General features: G+C 43.7%; 1 protein-coding gene across 1 annotated transcript in view; it reads left to right on the forward strand.

Annotated features, from left to right (window-relative positions):
* Positions 1-24,409, forward strand: part of LOC139638223 (frizzled-3-like) — a 33,700-nt gene extending 9,291 nt beyond the window's left edge. Inside the window, exons 2-10 of the mRNA XM_071512285.1 lie at positions 15,263-15,459; positions 15,949-16,251; positions 16,490-16,652; positions 17,180-17,479; positions 17,802-18,053; positions 21,804-21,952; positions 23,093-23,204; positions 23,858-24,021; positions 24,187-24,409. Of these exons, the coding sequence (XP_071368386.1) occupies positions 15,263-15,459; positions 15,949-16,251; positions 16,490-16,652; positions 17,180-17,479; positions 17,802-18,053; positions 21,804-21,952; positions 23,093-23,204; positions 23,858-24,021; positions 24,187-24,409 (1,863 nt within the window). The remainder of the gene's footprint in view (positions 1-15,262; positions 15,460-15,948; positions 16,252-16,489; positions 16,653-17,179; positions 17,480-17,801; positions 18,054-21,803; positions 21,953-23,092; positions 23,205-23,857; positions 24,022-24,186) is intronic.
* Positions 24,410-25,999: the final 1,590 nt, after the last annotated feature.

Genomic DNA, 25,999 nt, shown 5'->3' on the forward strand with positions numbered 1-25,999 from the left:
GCGCTTGAACAGCTCCAACCTAATAATATCATTGGAAGTGGGCTAGGACGATATATGATTGGATACACTGCCAGCGTGTTTCTAATGTACCTGCATCAAGCCAAAAGTGCATAAAACATAATGGCAAAAGACACTAATATTTCCACACCATCCATCCACCCTCCACCCTTTCTTCTATCCTTCCATTTCTCTCTTCTTCCATTCATCCCTTCGTATAGTGTTTGTGTAAATTATAGTCTGGTGTCTGTGGTGCACTTTGGTAAATCAAAGCTATCCATCCATGCACCTATCCCACCCCTGTTCTTCCTATCCCTCCCTCCATCCCTCTCCCTCCCTTTCTCTCTTCATCCCTATGTAGTCTATGTGATGTATAGACAGAAGTGGAGCTCTATACATCATATCAGTTCATCCTTCAATCTATTCCTCTACCCTTATATTTATCCGGCCCATCCATCGCTCCCTCCCTCACTCCCTCCCTCCCTCTAAACGTCTGTATAATGTATAACCTGGATTCTGTGGCGTGCTTTGGCTTACCTAGTCTGTCAATCTATGCCTCTATCCTTTTCTGTATCCCTCCATGCATCTCTCTCTCCGTCTGTGTAATGTATAGCATGGACTCTGCTGGACTGTGATCGACCCAGTCAGTTGGCAGGGAGCCCAATGGTGCTTAGCTACAGCCAACCAGCTCTGATAAAAAGCATAAATATAGGTTATCCATGTCTTATGGTCTTAATCTGAACCCATGACCCAGGCTGTGAATTGTGTGTGTTTTGAAGAGAGAGAGTGATTCGGGCAGTGTGTGTATGTTTAACCCTCACACCAACACACACATACTCACACAATCATTGATCCCCTTGTCACGCAAAGCTACTCAACACAAGGCAGCTGTAACATTTCCAGCTCTCTGTAGATCAAGACCGGCATCAGCATTAACAGCTCTGGTGGTACTAATTGCATGCTTGTTGAGCCACATGCAACTCTCAAGTCATGTACTTGCTGCTCTCCAAAATAACTCCCAAATAAATTCATTTATTAATTCATATAACAATCACATGCATTTCAAGCGGTCTCAGTCATTTCCAATAGGGAATGGTTGAAAAAGTTGACTGTATGCCCAGGCAGTGCATTCATTCCAAATTAGGTTCACAGGATCTCTGCATATTATCCATCCTGCTTGTCCATATCCATTTTCTCTCACAAAGAACCTGAACAGAAATGGGCACACATGCAAATGAAACTCGTCCAAATGTGCATGCCAATTTTTTCCAAGAACTAGCGCATTTAATAAAGCCAAAAAAGGAGACAAATAGGAAGAGAAATTAAAAAACCTACAGCAGTGTCCTGTGTTTGAGGTGACAGTTAACGTTTACATTTGGTGAGAGCAGATGGGTGTGGGTGCTGGGTACTGGCTGCAGGATGCTGGTGGAAGTGAGTGGGTGGTGTCTGAGCTCCACAGCCCCCTAACCAGCCCACTATGTAATGTAGTGAGGAACTGCAGCATCTCTTAAGATATACCTAGACTATATCCGGTCACCAGCCGATCGATCAGTGCATCTCTAGCTACTAACAATCCAGAAATTTCTGGTTTGATAGCAACATTTATTTTCCCACATCTCTGTATTTACAGACCAAGTCAGGTTTTTGAGAAGCCTGTCACTGCTGTCATGTGGAAACCTCGTAACTCAATTGTTGGCATTTTTTGTACAAGTTCAATTTGTACGTGGTCCTTTATACATTGGAAAGTTCACAGGAAAAACATGACACTCTTTCAAAACTCATTTTGTATTTTCAAATGTACAGAGCCATCAATTTGCAAAATACAAACTCTTAATGCCTTAATAACTGGAGATAATGGGTTTTCATCCGGCAGCAACAGAGTGCGTTTGAGAGTTTGACAGCAGATGGATGTGCGAAGGCAGCTTGGATGGTGTTTGGAAGTGTGTGGGTGCTATCTGATTCAGCTCCGTTGTCACACTCTGTCTCCCCATCTACATCTCTATTATTTCATTTAACCCTTTCTCCTCCTCTTCCTTTATTCTCACTTTCACACTTTCTCTATGTAGCTCCTCGTGTTTGCATGTTTGGATTACTTTTTGGATGGTTTCCCCCACAAAAGGAGCCCCCTGCACTCACACGCAAGAGTGTGAGAGTGTGTGTGTGTGTGTGTGTGTGTGTTGCCCTGTTATCCTCAATGAGAAAAAAGGTCCTATGAGAACCTCCACATCACCTGTTGCCATGGTAGTTAAATAGCCAGAGAGGGAAGGGAAGGAATGGAGGGAGACAGATAGAGACAGAGGAGGGGAGGGAAATTGGATGATGAGTGCATTTGATGGAATAAACAGGAGAGAAAGAGGAGGGAGAGGGCTGGTAATAAAAGAAGAGAGGGAAAATGAGAGGATGAATAGATTCATACTTCATAGCTAAGTCATAAAAAAATACAGTTTGATCTCAACTGCTAATATTTGTCTTTGTAAGATGAATTTGTGAGAAATCTACTAGATGTGTGAGTTTGGCGGTCACATGTAATCACTGGGAAAAGGGGTGCAGTTGAAGAACAGAACAGAATGGCCCTCCTCCCACGCTGCTGAATAGACAGGCTTTCATAGTTGATAATGAAAGGTTTGAAGTGGTCAATCACAGTAAATGATGGCCGTTTTGTTTGTTAGAGGAAGGCACGTAAGTGACAAAAATGCACCCCACAAAAATGAGATATTCAACTGCCCAAATATAAGTGGCTATTATTTTTCCTCAGACAAAAGAAATATACTTCTGGAATATGAATTGCCCTGAAGGTGGAAAGAGAGAAATGGAAAAGAAATAGGCAGATAGAGGACAAAAAGTAAAAAAAATGGAGACAACAGAGAAGAGGAGGAGAAATGGATGACTGCTGTTAGAGGAGAAAGGAGCTGGGAGAGAACAAAATCACAATGCCTGTTGATTTCTGAGAAGAGATATAATATAGGAATATGAGAAAGCAAAGGAAAAGAGAAGAAGTGGATGATTGAAAAGAAGAAATGAGGAATGTAAAGGAGAAGAGGAAGAGAGCAGAGGAGAGAGGGAAAGAGTTGATGCTATTGCTAAGATTTTTGCGGAGCAAGAAATGTAAGGACAAAAGAGAGAGGAAGAGAGAAGGGGGGAAGTGGATGAGCGCTGATGTGAGGGGGAAGAAAGGAGAAGGGGAAGTGGTGGAGGAGGAGGACAAGTGCATGTCGATGTAATTGCCAGGAGTAAATGGGAGACAAGAAAAAGAACAGATGAATAAGGGAGAGAAAGAAGATAGGAGGACAGGAGGAGGGGAAGTGAACGTGGAGGGGAATGCCATTAACGGCTTTGTCTGGTCCTCCTCACTGAAGGATGGATGGACATGGATAAACGAACAAACGAATGAATGAATGCGATGGAGAGAGAGAGAGAGGGTGTGAGAGAAGGCTGCCCCTTTCTTCCCTCTCTTTTCAGAGGTTCAGAGGGAAGAAGGGAAGATTAGGGAGGAGAGCATCATGGTTTGTTCAATTCATCTATTCATGGCCAACGCCTGTCTCTCTCAGGAACGTGTGAGAGGAGGAGAGGAGAAAGGAGGCAGGCACACAGCCAGAGTGTGTGTGTGAGTGTGTGTGTGTGTGTGTGTGTGTGTGTGTGTGTGTGTGTGTTACAGAGAGAAAAACTGGAAGATGTAGCTGGCAATATAATTGAGCTAATAAGAGTGTTGGAGAGGAGAGAGAGGCAGCAGTAAGAAAACCGAGGGATGCTTCAACTTGAGAGATAAAATACAGAATAAATAGGCAGGCTAATGGAAAGAGAGAGAGAGAGACGGAGATGGAGGGATCATGTAATTGCCAGATGATTGTGAACTGAAAGGATGCACTAGTCTATTGGAGAGAGAGAGAGAAAGAGAGAGAGAGAGAGGGAGAGGCAATGTAATTGGTTTCAAAGGATGGATGGAAACAAGGATGGATGCAGCATCTAGTTGGAGGTGGAGTGCAGAGAGACGGAGGGATTCAGCGGCATGAAAGAGAGAGAGAGAGAAGCCAGGGGGATGTTATAGCGAGAGGAATGTTATAGAGAGAGGAATGGAGGATTTAGGCGTAATAGCTAGTTGAGGGGGAGAGTTGCCGGGACATTATAGCTATCTGATGGAGGTAGAGCTGATGTGGTCTGACAGCGTTTGTGCTGCAGGGCCCGACTGACTGACTTCTCACCCCACTGAGAGAGGGAAAGAGAGGGTGAGAGAGAGAGATGGGGTGTGAGAGAGAGAGAGATGGATGCGGTGAAAGAGAGATGGATGGCTTGAGACTGATATGTGTCCAGATGGACTTGTGCAAGGTTTAGTAGCAGAAACCCTTTGTGATTTTTCTGGACTAAATTTCTCCACATATACCAGGGAGAGAGGAAGAGAAGAGAGCAGAGAGAAATGGTATAATCCCTCTGCCGGTGCATTAATAGATCAACATTTTAGTCCTATTAATTAATTAGATTAAATACATATTATATCCATTTGATATTTTCACTTTGTTCATTTGCTAAACACTGGCTAAGATTTCTTCTTTTTTTTAAATAAAAAGCAGACATAGCCAGTAGGGTTGCAAAATTCCGGGAATTTTCAAAGTTGGAAACTTTCCATGGGAATTAATGGGAATTTATGGGAATTAACGGGAATTTATGGGAATAAACGGGAATAAACCAGGAATTTACTAAATTGAAGGTATGCTCTTAATAGGGAACTTAAATATAGTTGGGGAAAATATATTTTAGCATAATCCTGACTAAAACAACCAGATATCATGCAAGTACAGTTGAATATCTATGCTATTCCTCAATCACATGCACACATAGCACACTGCTTACTGCAGGGCTATTGAGACCACGGGAAGATGCTTTTTTATTTGCATGTTGAATGGGACTTTTTTGGAGAGAGAGGGGCTCTTTTCATTTAACATTTTGAATGGGACTTTGTTGGGATTTTTGGATGGGGGGGTGCAGTTTTGTTAATTTTTGAATGGGTTGGGTCGGGGGGATGAGTAATATTTAACTCAACATTCATGTTTTTGTTCTTCAACGAAAGAATTGATTGTTCAATAAAATATTTAACACTTGATAAAGTTCTACTTACAAATAAATCTGTTTTAATTGTATTATTTTGGATGGATGTCTGCTTATAACAAAACAAATATTTATGCTTGGATATGATACCTTTCCATTAAATTACCCTCAATTCCCAGTTAATTCCCATAAATTCCCATTAATTCCCATAAATTCCCATAAATTCCCATAATTCCCATGGAAAGTTTCCAATTTGGAATATTTCCAAAATTCCCCAGCTTAACTTCCCATGGAAATTTACCGGAAACTTTCCGGAAATTTACCGGAAATTTTCCACCCCTTTGCAACCCTAATAGCCAGCAGTTCAGGAGCTGCTTCTTTGTAGGCTCAGATCCAACAGCCTGTCACCTTGAACTTACCACTCTGCCACAACACAAAGCTGGTGACGGCTTCAGGAAGTGTGTGTGTGTGTGTGTGTGTGTGTGTTTTTGTGTGTGCGCGTCTCAGGTTCTCACATTCTGAACACTCCCTCCAATCCATTTGACTTCCTAATCCGCCGGGAAACCGCCACTCTTTTCTCCAGTTTTTCTCCTTTTTTGCCTCCCTTCCTCCTCCTTTACACTTGAGACAATGTGTAGAGTTTCTGCAGAGTTGGCTAACTGGATTTTCTACTACCGGCGTAAGCTTTACCCCCCACCACAAACACACCCACATTCGTGTGTGTGTGTGTGTGTGCGCGCGCATGCACACACACACACACACACACACACACACACACATACTCACACTTCACACTTCCAAAAAACCCACTTGTATAACTTTTCTTGTTTGAAGCCAGATAAATAGAGCCCCACCCTGTTGTCACCTTGGAGAGAGAGGGGGAGGCGGGGAGGGAGGGAGAGCTTCACGGAGGGATGTTCATTTCTCTTTTGCCAAATATTGTGACAAACTGCAACATGAACAGCTGATTGCTTGCTTTTTGTGACTGGGGGTGCATCTGGCCTTGTGAAATAAAATTTTGGACAAAGTAACACTGGTGATCATAAAATGTTATACTGCCATTTGTGAGAAAAATCTTTCCATTATCACATGCCTTTGACCCCCTCTGTTTTTCTTTTTCTTTCTTTCTTTCTTTCTTTCTTTCTTTCCCTCTCTCCCTCCCTCCCCAACCCCTGGGTTCCACAGGAGAGAAGGACTAAAGAGAAGAGAAGAGAAAGAGGGAAACTTAATCCCTCTATTGAACGAGAGGAGGACCAGTTAGGGTCTTTTTTCATTTTCCACCGTGCCAAAAAATCCCACCCTGCTTCTCTCCCCTTCTCATCCCGTACACTCACAATTCTCCACCCAAATTACACACACACACCTCTATCCACCTCACTCACACACTGGCACACATGCACACCTCTTTATCTCTCTCACTCTGACACAAAAACATTTTCTCCTCCCACTCTCACACGTCAGCCTAACTGTGTGCTACTCTGCCAGTGTGGTTTTTTCAGTGTTTGACACAAATGGTTGAATATTGATTTTTAGCGGTTCAACCCCGTAGGGATGAAAACCCTACAAGTAACTTTACATCTTGCCCAATAACTCCTGAGCCGTAAGGCCTAGAATGTTTTCATATAAATAAACGTCTGATTTGCTACTCCATATCGGGGTTGATACCATACAACAGTGATTCGACCTATACCCAGTTCTTGAAAGCATTTACAGTTGCTGTTCTAAACACCTATGTGCGGGTAACTCTTTCCCGTGGAAAACTCCTCTGCCACACAGGAATAATGTTTGGAATAAACAGTAGAAGAGCTGTGCAGTATGAGCAGCATTAGCCACCATGGCCGAACAGACAAATAAAAGGGTGCTACTTGCAGAAACTCAGACTTCATCAACAGAAAACGGATTAATCGCTCAGAGGAAGGCAAGTGTGCTAAAGAGGAAAGTGAACCAAAACTAGAGTGAACATTGCCATTGCAATCTTCCAAAGATGAAAAACACTCAAACAAACAAGATGAGAAGAAACACTGAGGAGCAATGCAGATGTGGCTGTTTTTTATGTCACACTAAAATCAATCAATAACAAGAATCTTGCAGATATCACTTTAATCCTTCCAACTTTTGTTTCTTTCACCATTTCTGCTGAGCACTGCTGAGTTACTTGCAGTATATGCAAAATAGGCTAATTAGGGGTGGGGTTTTTTGTCTCTTTTTTTATTCTTGAATCTTGTTTCTCTTATATTCTCCTGTACCCAACTCTGCATCTCTCATATTTTCATTTTTAAATGGAAGAAGAAAATTTGTGTGCCACATCATGGGCCTTTCCTCTCTTTTTCTCCACTGCTTCATGATGACGATGACGTGCTAAATAACATACAAGTATGTGTAATTTATTTAAATGATATACAACCTCAAGGACATATTGTAGGCAACATCCCATTGTGCAGTATCACAGTATTTCTAGCTAATATTGGCTAGTTTCCAATACTCATCCTCAGAGCAAGCTGGCACCCTCCCTGGCCAATCTGTCTTCCAGTCCACTGTCCACTATTGTCCATCGTAATTAGAGGCAAATCTTCTCCTGTGGTATTAACTGGATGTAGTCCACTTCACAGGGAGGGAGGAGGAGGGAAAGAGAGAAAGATGGATTGCAGGAAGCTGGTGCACTACATTTCCTCTGGCTCTCCTTATCCCCCTCTCTCCATCCCTCACTCCTTTTTCCTCCTCCTTCCATCTCTTAATAGAAGAGGAGTCTGTGTTTGCCCTCAGGCCAGGTTCCCAGGCTTTTCCACTTTCCTTTCCCCGCTCTGCCGTGACCAACTGACTACAAAGTGCCAGACAATTCAGTCTAGTTGTCCTCTATGGAGAAGCGATTGCCACCCCCCTCCTCTCTCGCTGGGTGGCACAGTTAGGGCACTTAATATCAATATTCTCTTTGTAGTGGGAGATGGGGGGCAATTACCCTGACTGTCAGAATAATTGCACACAGATATCTGCACACATGCCTTTAGTTGCGCACACACACCACACACACACACACACACACACCCATGCATGCACACCAATGCGCCCAGGAGAAATGGGGTGAATGGGGACACATAAAACGGAAGACGAGTCACACACACATACTCGCTGTAGGAGCTGGTATCAGGAGACACGCGGAAAAGGTCCTTTCTGCTGGGCAGTGGGACACACTCATGCAGAAAGCAACCACCGCTCAGTTAAGTGTGGCCTCAGGCCGCTACTAGGAGAGTATGTGTGTGTGTGTGAGATGGAGAGAGAGATGGCGCTACAGAGGGATGCCTGCTATCGGTTGGTGTTAAGGCTGGGGACACACTGGAAGACTTAAAATCCTGACTGATTTTGAAAACACTTTGCATCACACACGACAACGGATTTGACAGATGTTTTTGTCTCTCAGTTGTGCTCATGCTTATCCTGCCGACTTCTGATGCGTCATTTACAACAGGACCTTTAATATCGTGGGAACCCCAACAAATCAATATGTTGGGGTTGAATCAATTGTTATTAATATGCACATTAATGCAACATGTATTAATATGCACTGAAAACAAAGAAAAAACCCTCACAGTCTCAGATGATCCCTATTGATCCCAATTGTCGGAATGTCCAAATATGGTGTTAATCGGTTCGATAATCCTTGTGAGTGAGTGCAGCTCACCCAGACTGTATTGTAGATGGGGTAGTGTTGTGGAGGGAGAGTGTGTGTATGTGACTCCACCTCCTATATATTATATATATATATATATAATGTATGCATCCCAGTATTGACTGAGCACACTGCTCTTTTGAAGCAACGCCTTGTTTCATATTCACACAGTTCCACACACTCCCACCTGGGAGCTGCCCAGTACAAACACAGTCTGCTACTGGTGGCCACTGAGCAGCTCCACTGCAACAGAGATAGAGGCTACAGTAAGTGTCTTGCTGAGGGAGGGGAAGGTGTTATTCATGCACTTTCCCCATCTGTGTCCTGGTAGCTTAGTCTGTGTGCACAGTATACAGGACCAACGTGACATAACTATGATCACATGGGTTGGAATACTAGGTGATGTGATGCTGTTGGAGCCACGTTTACCATTTTTCTCTCTTTCTTCACTGCATATTACAACAAAAACTAGTGCTCAGTGGCTAAGAGCTGTACCATGTATTATTATGTATTTGCAGTGTTGTAGTTCAAATAGAGGACACAGCTTAATTGGATCTCATTGCAGTATTTCATATCCTTCTTCACTCTAAACCGATGAAGTAGAAATACCAGAGAGCTGGACAGAGAGAAAGACAGAGATTGGGTCATTTTATAAAGTAGCCAAATGCAGTAGATTTACAATATTCTTGGTGTGATGGAACGACCTGTGTAAGATCATTTAGAACATATGGCACTAAGATTTTCCACTGGAATAAATATTAATTAAATTATTATGGCAGGTTGGCAGCTCCTCTCGGCTGTGAGGCCCATTATGCCTATTTCATGGAAGGGTTAGGTTATTATACAGTGGTACATCCTGCTTTAAGTGCTTTCTCATTCATTCGCCATTCAGCCTACATATATTGTACTTAATGTTTACATTGCCTGCTTACTCAGCTGAGAGATTTGGCCCACAACCAAAGCTCATGTGGTTTCTCGCTCTCTTCTCTTATGCAGTCAAGCTTGCATGTACACACATAAAAAAAGCAGGATGAAAAATGTGAATTATTGAACATATGTGACTGTAAGAATGAACATGGTTGAATTGTGTGTGTGTGTGTGTGTGTGTGTGTGTGTGTGTGTGTGTGTGTGTGTGTGTGTGTGTGTGTGTGTGTGTGTGTGTGCGCACGCGCTCGTGTGCATGCGCTTATGTGTGTTTGTGTGCAAGACTCAAAACTATGTCAGAGAGCTCATGCACCGCTGCACCCATTTACTGGTGGGACATTTCTACAATGTGAAGATCTAGAACTCACCAATTGAGAACGATCAAAACACACTCAGAAGGCCAGATTCCACACACACACACACACACACACGCACACATTCACTGATGAATGGGCATTTGCACACATGCACACATACAGTACATAGACACACAGCTTGTGTAGTGGGCGATCAAGCTAAGTGCAGTGTTTTTTGTTTCATGCATACCTCACACACAGTGCAGTGTGGTGGGCAGTCAAGCTAAGTGTTTTATTTCACTGCTCTTGTCTCCATTCATCGTCGTCACGCTACGGTTCTCTCATTTCTCTGTTACCTCATGTGAAAAAGCTGCCTCAAAATGTGTCACTCAGCTTGGCTCACTTAGTGCAGACAAATTATATACACTGTTGAATAGCTGAATAGATATGTGCCACACATCAATGAGTATAGTTTGGGAAAACATGTTTGACTTTTTAGCACAATGCACATAGTGTTAATAGCACACAACATGTGTTACTATAAGCACATCATTAAAATGCATGATTGCGGTGTGCAGCAAGTTGTTACCACTTTCATCGTTGGGTGTGAACCTGAACAATTTACCTACTTTAGTGATGTAACTTGTTCAATCAAGACTCAGGTTCTTAAACCTTTTTCAATCCGGTATCCCAACTGCTCTCCTGGGTTTCCCATGTTCATTAAAACATACTAGCATTCTTATCAGCTAGAAACCCAGAAACAGGGCTGCAACTCACTTTGAGTGGCAACCCACAAGTAAAAAAAACAAAACAATTCAGGATGTTACCTTGAACAGTATGCTTTGATTATACAATATAGCCTCCTTAGCCTGGACAATAGGCTTCTTTTCATATTTTTTTTTATTTCTTTATAGAGATGTCAACCAGGATTATGCTTTAAGTTTCTGCTGACTTACACTACAAACCCATGATTTCTTTAGCTCTTTGTTGTCCCTTGTACTTCTGAATGTTCACTTCTGCTACTGTTTGACTTGCTATTAAACTCTTAGGCAGTCTACCATCATGTTTTATAACCAGCTAAAAAAATAAAAAATCTGTAACATTATTATTTTCCTTAATTCTTTTCCTTGTAAAGGGTTTGTGAATGCATTCAAAAAGCCCCCCTTGCTCCTGGAGGTTGTTGACTAGAGAGTCACTTGGTACCTGGGGAACTACCCACTGAGCAAAAGATGTGATTTCAATGTCGCGTCTATGCTTTAGCTCTCATCGCCCAGGATCATTACGGCTATGTATAGACCTATTTTAGACCAAGCAGTAAATACATTATTACAATGAATAAACATCTGTAAATACCAAAAATATGCACCAGTCCTGTAGACTAGCCTACAAGATAATTATCAGAGCACAAGAAGTAATTTCAACATTGCGTCTATGCGTAGCTCTCATATAGCCTAGGATAATTTTGTCTATGTATAGACATCTAATAAACTTTCACTTTTCAACCCCATTTAAACTTAATTTAGCCTAGATGGCTATGGGCCATTTAGACATGTTTTAAACGTCTAATCAACGTAAAATTGCTCAGTGGGTAGAATCGAATTCGGACACAGTCATTGACTCACTACAGCCCCCTGATACCCACCCTGCTAATAACATTAGCACCCAAGCCTCTCTGAAAGCTAGGAGACGCCCTGAGGCTGGCCAAAAAAACATCTCTCCTTATGCTCTCACATGTCTAAACACACAGTTATTGGCCTAGACATGCACACCCCCAAAACCAGAGTGGATGTCAAAGTAGAGAGAGAAAGTGAAGGAGAGAGAGAAAGTGAAGGAGAGAGAGCTTCAACCTACAGTTCTGTCATCGGTGTCCTGTAGGGAACAAATGAAGTGTAAGAATCCACTCAAAAGGACAACTCTCTCTCTCCGTCTGACTTGCTTGCTGTCTCTTGCTCACTTTCTCCCATTCTCCTCCCTTTGCATCTCCCCCTCTTCATTTCTCTCACTCACTCTCTCATCTCCCCTCCTCTCCCTCCCCCTCTTCATCTCTCATCTCTCTCCCCAACAGGCCTGTATGAGTCCTCAGTCATTCTCACATTATGCATGCAGCAGTTCTTTTCATGCTCTGACTACTACCCATCTTGTGGAAAGCTTCAGTCATATGTGGGTCTGTCTATAAAGTAGTCAATTTTGTCCAGTGTATGGAGTTATTGAAATCCTCATGTGATCATTGAAAATCTGATTGGATATTGTACTTCCTCTGAACCCTCCTCTATCACAGCAGCCTCAGATCCATTTCTAGAGATTTTTCTTTGACTTAGATACATGGATACAAGGTGATCGAAAAAGTTTTTCCCAAGCGAGCCGATGTCTGGTTAAGACCTCTGAGTTTTAGACATGACAGCGGTTTGTGTATGGATGTCTGGATGGTTCGGCGGCCTGTGGCAAGTCCAATTTATGGTTTTATGTCATCCTCTGTCTCTTCCATCTTTCTTTTCTCTCTTCACTTTACACTATTTAATACAACATAAACGCTATGAAACATGATCTTAAACAGGTGTGTGTAGGGCCGCACACCATGGACTCATGGGTATTGCCCCTCCCAAGAAAAATAATTGCTCCTTGGTCTTGTAGACCAGTGGTTCTCAAACTGTGGTACGTGTACCACCAGTAGTACATGGAACACTGAGAATTTGGAAAAACCATCTGAAACCATTACAATGTTTATGAACTCTTAATTTGTGCTTTACCAGCATAATCCAAATTTTAAAAAGGCTTAAAATTTTTTCATATTTTACATTTTTTATAAAATTGACCAAGGTTTCTGCCCGCGCAGCCCACATACTTGCACTGGCTCTGCCTGCCCGAATGACTTATGTACAGAGCCTGGGAGTGGCCATCGGGAGAAAAATAATTTATGTCGTGGCCACGATTTACTGTAATGTGCGCACGATATGCAATTCGAGCTCTCTTTTCCAAGCTTTCTTTTTTCGTTCGCACGTGATACAATTCGTTCCCTCGATCTGGTTAAAATGAGTCCTCGTTTTGGTTTATTCGTGCACACGAGATACAATTCGTTTCCTCAATTTCCTCTTTACGTGTGCACGAATTGCCAAAACGTGCCCTCGAAATAGTGATATGGTGCTCTCGATATATAATACTTGTGCTCTTCACGAGCTTATAAAGAGTCAGTGCACATATTGGTGATTATGTTTAAATGTGCCGCTGTCCTGGGTGTGTTGCAGCCACCTGATTGTGTTTACATGGCCTGAAGGTTAAGTGGCGAAATATGTTGCAATATTTGGGGGTTATGCCTATTCAGTGTAAACAGACAATGGATATTAACATACCAAATCCTTACTAGGCATATCTGCAATACCTAAAAGGTATCTTTTAAGTTGCATTTTTTCCTAAAATACACAGTTTAATGAAATTGAGGGAACGAATTGTATCTTGTGCGCACAAATGAAGTAAAACGTGCGCACGTTAAATTGTGGACTTGATATAACTTTTTTTCTCTCCAAATGGCCACTCCCGGGCTCCGTACTTATGCGCTCATACTACTTGTCATATTTGTGCTTTGAGATGTTGGCTTGTAGGTGAGGTGGTACTTGGACATTTTGCTTTGATCAGAGGTGGTACTTGGTTAAAAAATTTGAGAACCACTGTTGTAGACAATGCAAAGACATGAATGAACGTGGTCACCAGTAGCTATCAAAATGATCTGATTGGTCACTTACACATGCACTCTGCACAACTAAACACAGACATTAAAAGGCAATGCCACGTGCAATCCACTAAAGTGCATTTTTAAGTCAATTTTTTACTCAGGTAAGGTTGACTGAGCACACATAGGCATTTTTAGCAACACCTTGCTTTACAGTCATATTTACACCTGTGAGCTGCACAGAACTAGTTTTCTATTGATGGACACTGAGCCACTGCAGCACTTGGGGTTTTAAGTAATGATCTGCAACATTTTCATATAAATAAATGTCTTGCTATTCTCTATTGTCAATTGATGTAGCACAACAGTGATTCAACCTATACCCTGTTGCTTTTCCATTTTCTGTTTTAAACACCCGCTGTCAGGTAGGTCTTTTCTGGGAAAAATCCTGTGGTGCACAGGAAGTCGCAGCAGCAACAGTGCTTTGTTTGGAATAAATAGAAGAAGACCTGGGTAGTTAGCATGAGCAGCGATAGCCACCAGAGCTAAACAGACAAAGAATAGACTGGTACCTACAGAAACTCAAAAAGACATCACAGTGCTGGCCACACTGTTTGATTGACAAGTGGTCTCTGGAAAGTGCATTGAAGAAACATCACACCAAAGACCGCTTATCACCAAAGATATCGCAGTAGTTGTTCAGGGAGGGGGGAGTACCACTTATCCAATTCCATCGCCCACATTTTCCCAACCGTTCTGGGGATTTGAGCCGGCAGCCGTTAGGTCACAAGCCTGATTCTCTAACCTTTACACTGCCACTACAGAGAGCGGAATATATAATTTAATCTTCGGTGTGTGTGTGGTGCCGGCTGCTGTTTGTTTGTCCAGCATGTTGACACATGGCTCTGGCTCAACCTTTAGAGGTCTATCTTTGCGGTATCCTACTTCAAAGGGATCTTTGGGTAATGTGATTGGTGCTATACATATTTCATAAGCTTCTAAATATTGATGGGATACTGAGGAGTAGAAGTCGCAGCAGAGGAGTTTAGTGTACTCTCTCTCTCTCTCTCTCTCTCTCTCTCTCTCTCTCTCTCTCTCTCTCTCTCTCTCTCTTTTCTTTGATGGCTATTTCAGGTTAAATATGAGCCTCTGCTTATGTGCCACTGATGGCAGTTAACTTGGTGTTGAGTGTGTGTTTGAGTGAGTGTGTGGGCATGTACATCATCATGCACATTCTTTCCCTGGTGCATGACAGCATTAATAATGACCTTGTCAAGCAGGTTCCGCTAACATTAAAATATAGCATGGGAAATTAAAGGTGTGTGTGGATGTTTGCAAAAGACCGTTAAGACCATTGTATGTGTATCATACACTATATTGCATTCCAAAAATACGCTCCTCTCCACACACTTTCCCTCCATTTCTCCCCGTCCCTTCCCTTCCTCTCTTCCCCTCTTTCTCCCCGCTTACTCCCCTTCTTCTCCTGTTTCTCTCTCTCTCTCTCCATCTCCATTCCCTTCCCTTCCCTCCCCTCTTATCTCCTTGCTTCTTCCTTCTTCTCTCACTCATTTCCTGTCTTTCTCACTCTCAGTTCAATACAGAGAGGTTTATTGGCAAAGTTTAACATAAATTAATAACTCTCCTCTCTCTCTCTCCCCCCTCCTCCCCCCTGTGCAGCCATTCCATCCCATGGTAAACCTGGTGTGCAGTGCTGAGCTGAGGATGTTCCTGTGCGCCCTGTACGCCCCGGTGTGCACCGAGTACGGCCGGGTGTCCATGCCGTGCCGTGCCGTCTGCCAGCGTGCCAAGGACGACTGCCATAAACTGATGGAGATATTTGGGGTTTCCTGGCCAGATGAGATGGATTGCAGCAGGTGTGTGTGTGTGTGTGTGTGTGTGTGTGTGTGCACGCACAATAGGTTATTGCATGTTGAATGAAAAAAAATCATGCAAGTGATGTCTCCACTTTTGAGGCTGTTGAAGTGTCTGAGATAATAGAAGCAACAGTTCAAGCATTCCACGAGTATGTTTTTATATATGTATGTATTTTGAATATTTATTCGTCCAGGCCTGAACTCGTAGCATGTGTTTTGCATAAACCCCAAAACTGCTCTGCTCCTATCCTGGCTGCCTGTCTTGGACTCATGCCAACTCCACATGTCAAACCAATCCTTTCTTCGCCTCCTAACTCATCTCTATCCTCCCCCTTCTTTTTGATGTCTGTTCAGCTATCTTTCATTCTTTTACTCTCCTTCTCATCCCTCTCTTCTGCAGGCCTGACCCTGAATGTTCTCATTAACATTGTGCAAGCAGATTAAATGCCATTTATAGACATGATCTGACTTAGTTATCGTCTCTCCCAGGTTCCCAGATTGCGACGAGGCCTATCCTCGTCCGGAAGACCTGCTAACGGCCTCTGACCCCACTGACCAGTCGTCCCTGACTGTGCAGAGGGACTACGGCTTCTGGTGCCCCAGGGAGCTGAAGGTCGACCCTGAGCTGGGCTACACGTTCATGGGCAGGAGGGACTGCTCTGCCCCGTGCCCCTCCATGTTCTTCAGCCGCCAGGAGCTGACCTTCGCCCGCTACTTCATCGGAGTCGTCTCCATCGTCTGCCTGTCCGCCACGCTCTTCACCTTCCTGACGTTCCTTATTGATGTTACCAGGTTTGAATGAATGAATGTTGTCTTTGTCTGATAACTCAGAGGTTTTATTTTGCATCCATATCAGCTTATTGAGAACTAGAATTTATACTAGAATTTGTTCAAAAATAAAGCTAAAGTAAATAATAATAGGCAATATTACCATAACACTAAAGAAAAACAAAGTAGAAAATGCTCAAAATTGAAAATGAAGATACATTTTCTAATTTTTGCCATTTTTTGTATTTTTCATTCTCACTAGGTTCCGATACCCTGAGCGGCCAATCATCTTCTATGCTGTGTGTTACGTCATGGTGTCGCTGGTGTTCTTCCTGGGGTTCCTATTGGAGGACAGGGTAGCGTGTAACGCAGTCAGCTCCGCCCATTTCCGGGCTTCGACCATAACACAAGGTTCTCACAACAAGGTGAGGGCTTTAGTTCATTTCCATCTATGATAGCACTAACGTTACACACCTTAAAGGATGTGAAGGTTTTTAAGAAGCCTGTCTGGTTTATGATGAACTGGGAGTCCATTTATAGACCACTTATAGACCACACAGAAATTAAAAAGTTTCAAGATTTGATCTGGAATGAATTTAATCATCAAAATTTTTGTTATATTTTCACATGATCTTGAAGAGTTTGACATAGATGGAAAAGAAGCATTCTTAATCTGTGACAATACATGTCTGTTTCACTCCATATTTACATTTATTACAGATGTAAACAAACCTTTTACACCTTCAAAATGCATGTATGCACTCCTTTTTAGCTGTCACATACTGTCAACCCTTGTATGAAAAGCTCAGACAATAAACTTGTGAAAATAATCTTCAATCCTATAAATCTCGACGTAAACAAAGCCATTAGTGAGCCAACAGATGGACTACTTCTCCCACGTGATTGATAAATCCAAGGTTATTACTTCTCTTTCACTCCCATTGTCTGCCAGGCTTGTACGCTGTTCTTCATGGTCCTGTATTTCTTCACCATGGCCGGCAGTGTGTGGTGGGTCATACTGACAATCACTTGGTTCCTGGCTGCTGTACCTAAATGGGGCAGCGAGGCCATTGAGAAGAAAGCCCTCCTCTTCCATGCCTGCGCCTGGGGGCTCCCGGGGGCCCTGACTGTCACTCTGTTGGCCCTGAACAAAATTGAAGGAGATGGGATCAGTGGAGTGTGTTTCATAGGGCTGTATGACATCGACGCCCTGAGGTGGTTTGTTCTGGCTCCGCTCTGCCTCAACGTGGCGGTGAGTACAGTCACAAGATGGATGAGTGGGTGGGTCCATGGGTAGATGAGAGAATGACTGGGTAGATGAGTGGGTGGTCCGATGGAAGGATGGATTAATGGGTGGGTGGATCAATGGTTGGGTGGGTGGATGAACTGATGAGTGTGTGGATTGTTGGCTGGATCAATGGATGGACAGATGAGTAAATGGCTGGCTGACAGTCAAGTGGGCTCTCTGTCTGCCTGTCAATCAGTGATCCAGCTCTGTAAGCAAAATTCAAATAACTGGTAGTTTTTAATCTGTCATCCTCTCTCCTCCTCTGTCTCCCCCTCTCCCTCTTCAGGTGGGTGTCTCTCTCCTGTTAGTGGGCATCGTGGCTCTGAACCGGGTGCGCATGGAGATCCCCCTGGAGAAGGAGAACCAGACCAAACTAGTCAAGTTCATGATCCGGATCGGTGTGTTCTCGGTGCTCTACCTGGTGCCCTTGCTGACTGTGATTGGGTGCTACCTGTACGAGCATACCTACCGGGGTGTATGGGAGACGACCTGGGTGGAGGAGAACTGCAGGCACTATCACATTCCCTGCCCATACAAGGTAAAGACAAGAGAGAGAGTGTGTGTGTGAGAGAGAGTGAGAACATCATCACTAGTTATAGTAAAACATTTCACACAGTTTTAACAATCCTCACAAAAGAAAATACACCTCTTATGCTCAGTGTAGGTTAAGGTTGGGCATGGAGATGTGAGGGTTAGGATAGAGGAAGGCTTGCAGAGGACTGAGGTTAGGGTTAGGGGAATGAGGTTTAGATTTGGGGCTCCCTTGCTGATGGTGAACAGATGCTACCTATACAAGTGCCCCTGTGGCATAGTATGGGACACAACCTGGGTCCACAGAAATTGGAGATATAACCACATCCCCAGCCCGTAAAAGCTTGTGTGTGTGTGTGACTATTAGCTGAATCTTTTTTGCAACCCAGTTGCTGTATTTACAAAATTGATGAGCAGGCTCATGCTCATAATTTTCTGCATTAAGAGTTTGTGATCAATTCTAACTTCAGTGTGCATACGTAGATGATTCATGTGTGTTCCAAATTTCCCAAACATCATAAACTATATTTCCCTGTTGTGCAGCTCATCACAGATGGCCTCTCAGCATCTGCCTAATTTGTCTTCTCTGATGGATGTTGTAAACAAATGCACACACACACACACACACACACACACACACACACACACACACACTATCTCTCTGTCTCTGTCTTACTCACATACACAATTTGTATTGTTCCACTGCCAAAGCTAGTTGGTGTGAAGTCATACTGGCCGTCTGTGGAGGATATGGTGCTTTTCTCTCTTCATTAAATCGTCTGGATTGTTTGTGTGTCTGAAAGAGAAAAGGAGTGGGTGTGTGTGTGTGTCTTTCTGTGAGAGAGAGACTGGACACATTTCTGAGAGAGAGAGAGAGAGAGACTACACACATTTCTGAGAGTGTGTGGATGTGTGTGTCTCTGTATGTGAGACTAGTAAACATGCTGGCGCCACCAATGAGGGAATTAGGTGCTTCTCCAGTGAAGGAATTCCATATAAAAAGAACTTCAAAATAAGGACAGGGACAGAAGTACTAGACACCAGTTTTTTAATGAGTAGTGCTATTTTTATTGATTTAAAATAACTCAGCACATTTCAGCATGGTGCCTTTATCAACTGGTTGTGACAGTCTGTTCTTGGGAGCTGCTGTCCCCTTCCCTTTTTGGGACTTTTTATTAGTGAGAGAGACGATCCGAGTGTGTGTGCTTGTTTGAGTGAGTGAGACAGAGATCGAGCTGGCAGTTATGCATGTATGTGGTTGAGTGCAAGTAGTTGTGGAGGAGAGGGAGCAGAGAGCAGTATGCATCATTACCTCAGCTAATACCGCTCTCAAATCCAACTCCGTACAAAAGCAGTTACTTCATCTCTGTGTGTCACTCTCTCTCTCTCTCTTATCCTGTCTCCTTTTCTCTTTCCCTCTTCCACTCCCTCTCCACTGGTTCTCACATAATACTTTCCGTCTCCTCTCTTTCAGTCGCTCTCCCCCTTCCTCCTCCATCCTCTTCTCTCTCTCTCTCCCTCTCTCCCTCCCTCTCTCTCTCTCTCCCCCTCTCTCTCTCTCTCTCTCTCTCTCTCTCTCTCTCTCTCTCTCTGGGCTTGTTCAGTCATGCTCTGCTGCCTGTATTCTATGAGGTCTTTGTAGCGGTTATGAAGAGAGGTTGGGGGCTGGTGGGAGTGCGGCGTCTTATACAGTCAGGCGCTAAATTAATAACCAAGTAAATTCGCACAATGCAGACACAAACACACTCCAGCACTCTCTGACATGTACACACACACACACACACACACAAATCCATTCACACAGGCTGCAGACATATTAAAAGGCGATGAAAGCTTCTCGGCAATTTCACATGTAAAGCACAAGATGTGAAAACTGTCTTTTCATCTACTTCAAAAAGGGATAGTTCTGGGTTAGGATTAGGGGATGAATGTGAGTCAGTGGATCAACTTCAGGCAAAGTCAAACAAATGTGTGTGTGTGTGTGTGTGTCTCCATGTTTTGTGACTATTCTAGGTCGAGTGCGGTAACAGTTGTTTTTATGATAGAAAAGTGTAAGCTATTTTATGACTGACTGTAACTATATGAGACATAGGGTGGAGGCAGGTGCAAGTGCTTATGTTACATGTGTGCATATGTGTTTGTTTGTGCGCGTGTGTAGCTGTGTGTAAGTGTGTGTGTGTCCTCATGAAAAGAGACCCCCTTTCTGTCCTATTGTAGCTCTGGAATTTCAATATTGCTGTGTGTTATTTGATCTTTCCCCTAGAGGGGTGTGTGTGTGTGTGTGTGTGTGTGTGTGTGTGTGTGTGTAAGAGTGTACAACTGCACATATTTTTGGATAATTGTAAATTCTGTGGGCATTGTGTGTGTTTTGTGGTCCTTTACTGTAGGCACAGGGGTTCTTGTTTTCATCTTGGGACCCCAGTCTGAGATATTTAATCTCACCGCAGACAAGACGGACCAAGGCTGATTAAAACATACCAGGTTTTTTTTTTCATGGTGGGACCCACCACAGCTAGGCCTTCAACCATTATTGCGTATGGACCCTTAGTCTTTGTAACCACAAGAGTGAGGAGTTGAACCCTACACTCTTCTCACCAATATTAGATGTCTATAAACCTGTGACTGACTAATTTACTCTTATTCCAAATAAACTGCCATCCATTGAACACTGCAACCAGACTTTGCTCAACTGAATTGACTACCAATGTAACTAAAACTTGATAGCAAGTAAACATTAAACACTTAATAAAGACTTAAAAGAATAGTTCACCCCACCATTGTGTCAGTCAAAACTGCACTGAAAAGAAAAAGAAGCGTAAAATGTCCATCAAATCTCACCAAACAGCAATGATTACACTGTGGGTTCAAAAGTCCAATATTTACATCTCCTATATTTTCCTTACTGACAAGATAACAGATAATGCCGATAATGAGGTAAATAATGGACTTTTGGACCCACAGTGTAATTGCTTGGCTTCAAAACACTTACACACATACACAATTATGCTGCACGAGCTGTTTGGAGAAATTTGATGGACTGTTGGATTGTTATGCTTGTTTTGGAGCTGTAAAAAGATGGCCCTGTTTACTTCAATAGCTTGGGAGAAGGCTGAGATTGATCCACAGGGGCTAACTCACTGTGAGTTTCAATAATAGAGTTTCAAATGACATGAGAGTGAGTAGATACTGCTTGAATTTTCATTTTGGGGTGAACTATTCCTTAAATTTCAACCAACTGGGAGATCCCACCCACAACTGCTTTCAACTCCTGCCCTCTGGCTGGAGAGACGCTGCACCGAAGTTCAAGACCAACTGAGGCAAGAGCAGTTGCATCCCAACTGTGATTCAGCTGCTAAACCAGCTGGGGTTCCCAGGGTTACCCCCCTCTCAAAATGACTGGAAGACTGAACAGACCGGTCTCTAACAGTGTAGGACATTCTTAGGCCCCTTGATATTTTTGATATTTTTAAAGTGGCTTTTTAAAGTGGCTTTTTATATTTCTCCATGTGTTGTTGAGTGAATGTGTAGCCTGTGTGCATTGCAACATGTTTCCTTCTACACTAGTCTACTCAAAGCAAATTTCCATCAATGGACAATACAAGCTTCTATTCTATTCTATTCTATTCTATTCTATTCTATTCTATTCTATTCTATTTTTCAGTCATGTCAGGTAGATTCTTCAGTCACAGCCTGTATTTGCCCCGCCTCATGATGTTGTGATTGTGATATTAATGTTTCATATTTCTGTGTTCCCTAGGTTGACCAGACCAGCCGTCCAGCCCTGGTTTTGTTCCTGATTAAATACGTGATGATGTTGGTGGTGGGGATTCCCTCTGTCTTCTGGGTGGGAAGCAAGAAGACCTGTTTTGAATGGGCCAGCTTCCTGCATGGGCGCAGACGAAAAGAGTAAGCAGAGATTGGATATTTTTTTGTTTGTTTGTTTTTGAATCTCTTTTAGTCCTGTCGTTGCCTTATCTTCCGTGATTTTGCAAGGACATAAGGTGAAAGCATAGTACTTGACTATCCTTCCAAGTGCCACTTAACTTAACGGTAACTCAAAAGGGTACCTTTCATGCCTAAGGATATATTACCTATAAGATAAGATGAAACTTAAATTATCCCCAAGGAGAAATTGTATATACACATCACAGTAAAAACAAATAATATCCATTCTAATTCATAATAATGGACAGAGGTGATTTTGCCGCTATCAAGTTCAAGTTTATTTATTTATCCACCAACCTTTGATGCATATGCCTGTGTTCTATATAGTGTATTGTCAACCAGTCAAATAAGCACATAACTGGTAGTACCTCTTTGCATCTGTACTGTGTTTGTCATGTTTTCTTTTTTGAGGATATAAATAAATCACGTGTGTGAGTACATGTGTTTGTACACAAATGCGCGTCGACATTTCTGTGTCACTTATTTTTTTATATTGCAGTTTTTGCATGTGAATTCATTGCTTCAGACAGATGTTCAAGTAGTATATTTAGCATCAGGGTCCACAGTAAACTAACATCAGTGCTTACACAGACGTGCACACGCACAGTATTTGTCTCCATGGTGACACAAGGTTATCTTCTGCACCTGTGTCCTCCCACCCTCAATAACAGAACATTAACCCTCTCCTCCTCTTTCTCCTCTCCCTCTGTTCCTCTGTTCCTCCTCTCCCCTGCTCTGCGTCTCCCTCACCTGTCCACCTTCCCTCTCTCTTTGCGCTCCTCCTTGCGTTCCTCCCTCCCTCATCTCTTCCAACCGTCCACGCTGCGCCTCTCCCTGTCTCTCCCTGCTTTCCCCGTCTCCTCCCTCTCTCTCTCTCTCTCCGACCCCACTCCCCTGCTCTCCTCCCCTTCTGTGCCTGCCGCACCCCTCGTGTCTCCCCACTCCCCTCCGCCTTCCCCTTGTACCCCTACCCTCTATCTGCCCTTCCTCGACACACCGGCCGTTCCCCCCGTGTCGCCCCTCTCCCCTGCGCCCTCCCCTTGTCTCCCCTCCCTGAACCTATCCCTCCTGCCCTCCCCCACCCTCTTCCCCCTGCAGTAGTGGGGTGAATGAGTCTCGCCAGGTGCTGCAGGAGCAGCCAGACTTTGCCCAGTCCCTGCTGCGAGACCCGCACACCCCCATCATTAGGAAGTCCAGAGGGACATCCACCCAGGTAGGACCGCAAACATGTATAACGTACAGTAGTAATAGTAGCGGTATGGGTAATGGTAGTAATAATAGCAGCAGCAGTACAAGTATCAGTAGTATCAGTAGCGGCAGTAGTAGTAGTAATTGTCGTAGTGGTGAAACTATAATAGAACCTCACTCATCTGAACCCCTTCGGTAATCAAGGCTGTTGCTATTGCAACTAGTAAAGTGAAGGTATAGTTGGGATAGTAGAGGAAATAGTAGTACTGATAGAAGTACAGCAGAAAGTCACTAATCTGAACCCCCTTGTGGAATCAAGGTTGTTGTAGTTGTAGTTCTGACAACTGACATTCACTGACCCCATCAGATGATCTGACTACCTCCTAATATCAACTCTGATTATGTTATATCACACTGTTCATTAGCAGTTATTAGGAAATGTATCATACTTTGAGCATTGGAACGGTACAGTTTGATCAACAATTATCAACAACGTTGATTATGGTCTAAGCACAGACTTCCTATGTACTGTGATATATATGATATGACTGTATGTGATAACCTGAACCCCACTCTAGTAAAAAACAAAACACAAAAATAAAAAGTACATCCACCCAGGTGCTCTTTAATGTCGACCGTTCTTATTACGTCCATCTCACCCTCTGTCTCCTCCTGCAGGGCACCTCCACCCACGCCTCCTCCACCCACCTGGCTATCCTGGACGACCCCGATGAGCCGGTCAGGCCGCACCACGGCCACCCCGCCTCCACCAGGAGCAAGGCCAGCAGTGTCCACAGCAAGGCCAGCTACCACGGCAGCCTGCGCCGCTCTCGTGACGACAGGTACAGCAGGATAATCCACGCCGTCCGATCTATCTGTCTGTCCATCTGGCTGTACATCTGTGAAAAGGTTTGAACTAGATGTAGGTGAGGGTTTTGGAGAGAACTAATATCCATTCTTCCCTCTGCTCTCTCCTCTCGCCTCCTGTCTTCCTCCTCCCCTCCCAGGTGTGATACTGTGGCTTACAAAGGTGCTGAGGTGCGCAGTTTCCATGGCAGCATGCCATGTCTCGACCACCCGCTGTCCACTCACAGTAGCCTCCATCAGATGGACAGCCAATCGGGGCATGGCAGCCAGCAAGACTTGTCTGAGGCCCCGGCTACCCTCATCACCCATGGGACCACGGCGAGTGACAGCCGGGTAGCTGGGGACGATGGCACCAGCGCTTGAGAAGAGTCAGAGACTTGATGGGAAATTCCCATTGCCGTTGGCAGGATGTTGTCATTGCCTTTTGCAGGAGGTTGTTGCCCTTGACAGACACACACACCCTTCTGATTAGTGTGTTGCTGTTTTCCTCTAAGAGGATGGTGAATGCCTTGTTCCAGTGAGGGCTGTGGCCAGTTAATGGCTACACACCTGTGCAAGTCATGTGACCATGGTGGTGATTTTTGGTGTTATTCAGTGGCAGTTCCTTCCTGGTCATGTGTTAGCAGTGTGGCTAATGGCCAGCAGGTCTATAACCTGACTCTAAGGTATTGGTCTCTTGTGGAGTCGACTAAATTCCACTCTAAGTTGAAGAAGTATGTTTAGTTAATCATTTGAATTTACTTAGCTGGCAGTTGAATCCCGACTGCTTTACTCAAACGGACTGGCCCAACAAGAATAAATCCACCTCCTCATTTCTTAATCCCATTTTTGTGGTTACATCAGTGAGGCTTCTCAGAAGCTATTCAGGGAAAGTTTTGGTTGGGACCAGACAAGCTTGAGCTAGCATTGGCCATGAAACAAACGCTGACAAAAGGAGGAAAGGTGAGTCACCATGTCTCCAGGGAGATGCTGTGGACAAGAACTCACACATGGAATATAATTATTGCCCGCAGTTGTGCTTTCTATGGCTTATTAAGTTCTGCATGTGGAGGTCAGATGCCTATCTCTGCCACTGTACATGGATATACCATACATGTATGCAGTAGTACATCAGGCTGGTTCTTGGTCTTGATACTGGCTGGACTAGTCTTATGATGGCAATTTTTCAAGTCATGGTCTTGTACCCTCACACAGGACCTACGCAAATAATATTAAATATGTCAACACTGCCAAGTATCATTTTTGTAACAATCCTGAATGGTTTGCCCACTATTTTGGTATCGTCTCATGTAAGATTTGACTTTTTTCAGTCTCAGTCTTGACCCTCTTTGGTCTTAGTCTTGACTGAGACTCGCCTGGTCCCAGTCTTCGTTTGTCTTGGACATAACTGAGGAGGTCTGGACTACAGTTCTACGTGGATGACGCTTCGTCATTGTGAGAGACTGACCAATATAGGCCTAATGTGAAACGGTGGACCTCTCGGTGGATTAGTGAAATATTTTTATACTGTGAAAATTGTTGATGTTTTCTGCTGCACTGTAGTGTGTGTGTGTGTGTGTGTGTGTGTGTGTGAGTGAGTGAGTGAGAGAGAGAGACGCGCAAGTGTACATGTAAAGTTTTAAACAGCTCGCTTCTCCCCCCTGGTGGACAGAGAAAGCATGATGGAGGGAGAGCTGCATGGATTGATGGATGGATGAAGAGAAAAGATGAAACCCTGCATAACCCCAGAATGTCAAGGGGTTGTTTTGTGGGAGTGGGAGGGAGGGAGATAATATAATGTGTAGATGGTAGTTGGATGGAATGAACTGGAGTACCTTCTAACAGTCAGTGTGCTTACATGCACACAGTATTCCAGCTCATACTGCCGTCTGCCAGCGTCCAGAGCCGAGCTTCCCAAAACCATTTTAGCAGCGGCTCTTTCCCACAGAGGCATTCCACAACTTGGCAAAGAAA

Source organism: Centroberyx affinis, unplaced genomic scaffold (genome assembly GCF_046629955.1).
Source record: "Centroberyx affinis isolate AG114_WGS23_722 - 3 ecotype Tasmania unplaced genomic scaffold, CSIRO-AGI_Caff_v1 ptg006213l_1, whole genome shotgun sequence".
Lineage (NCBI taxonomy): Eukaryota > Metazoa > Chordata > Actinopteri > Beryciformes > Berycidae > Centroberyx > Centroberyx affinis.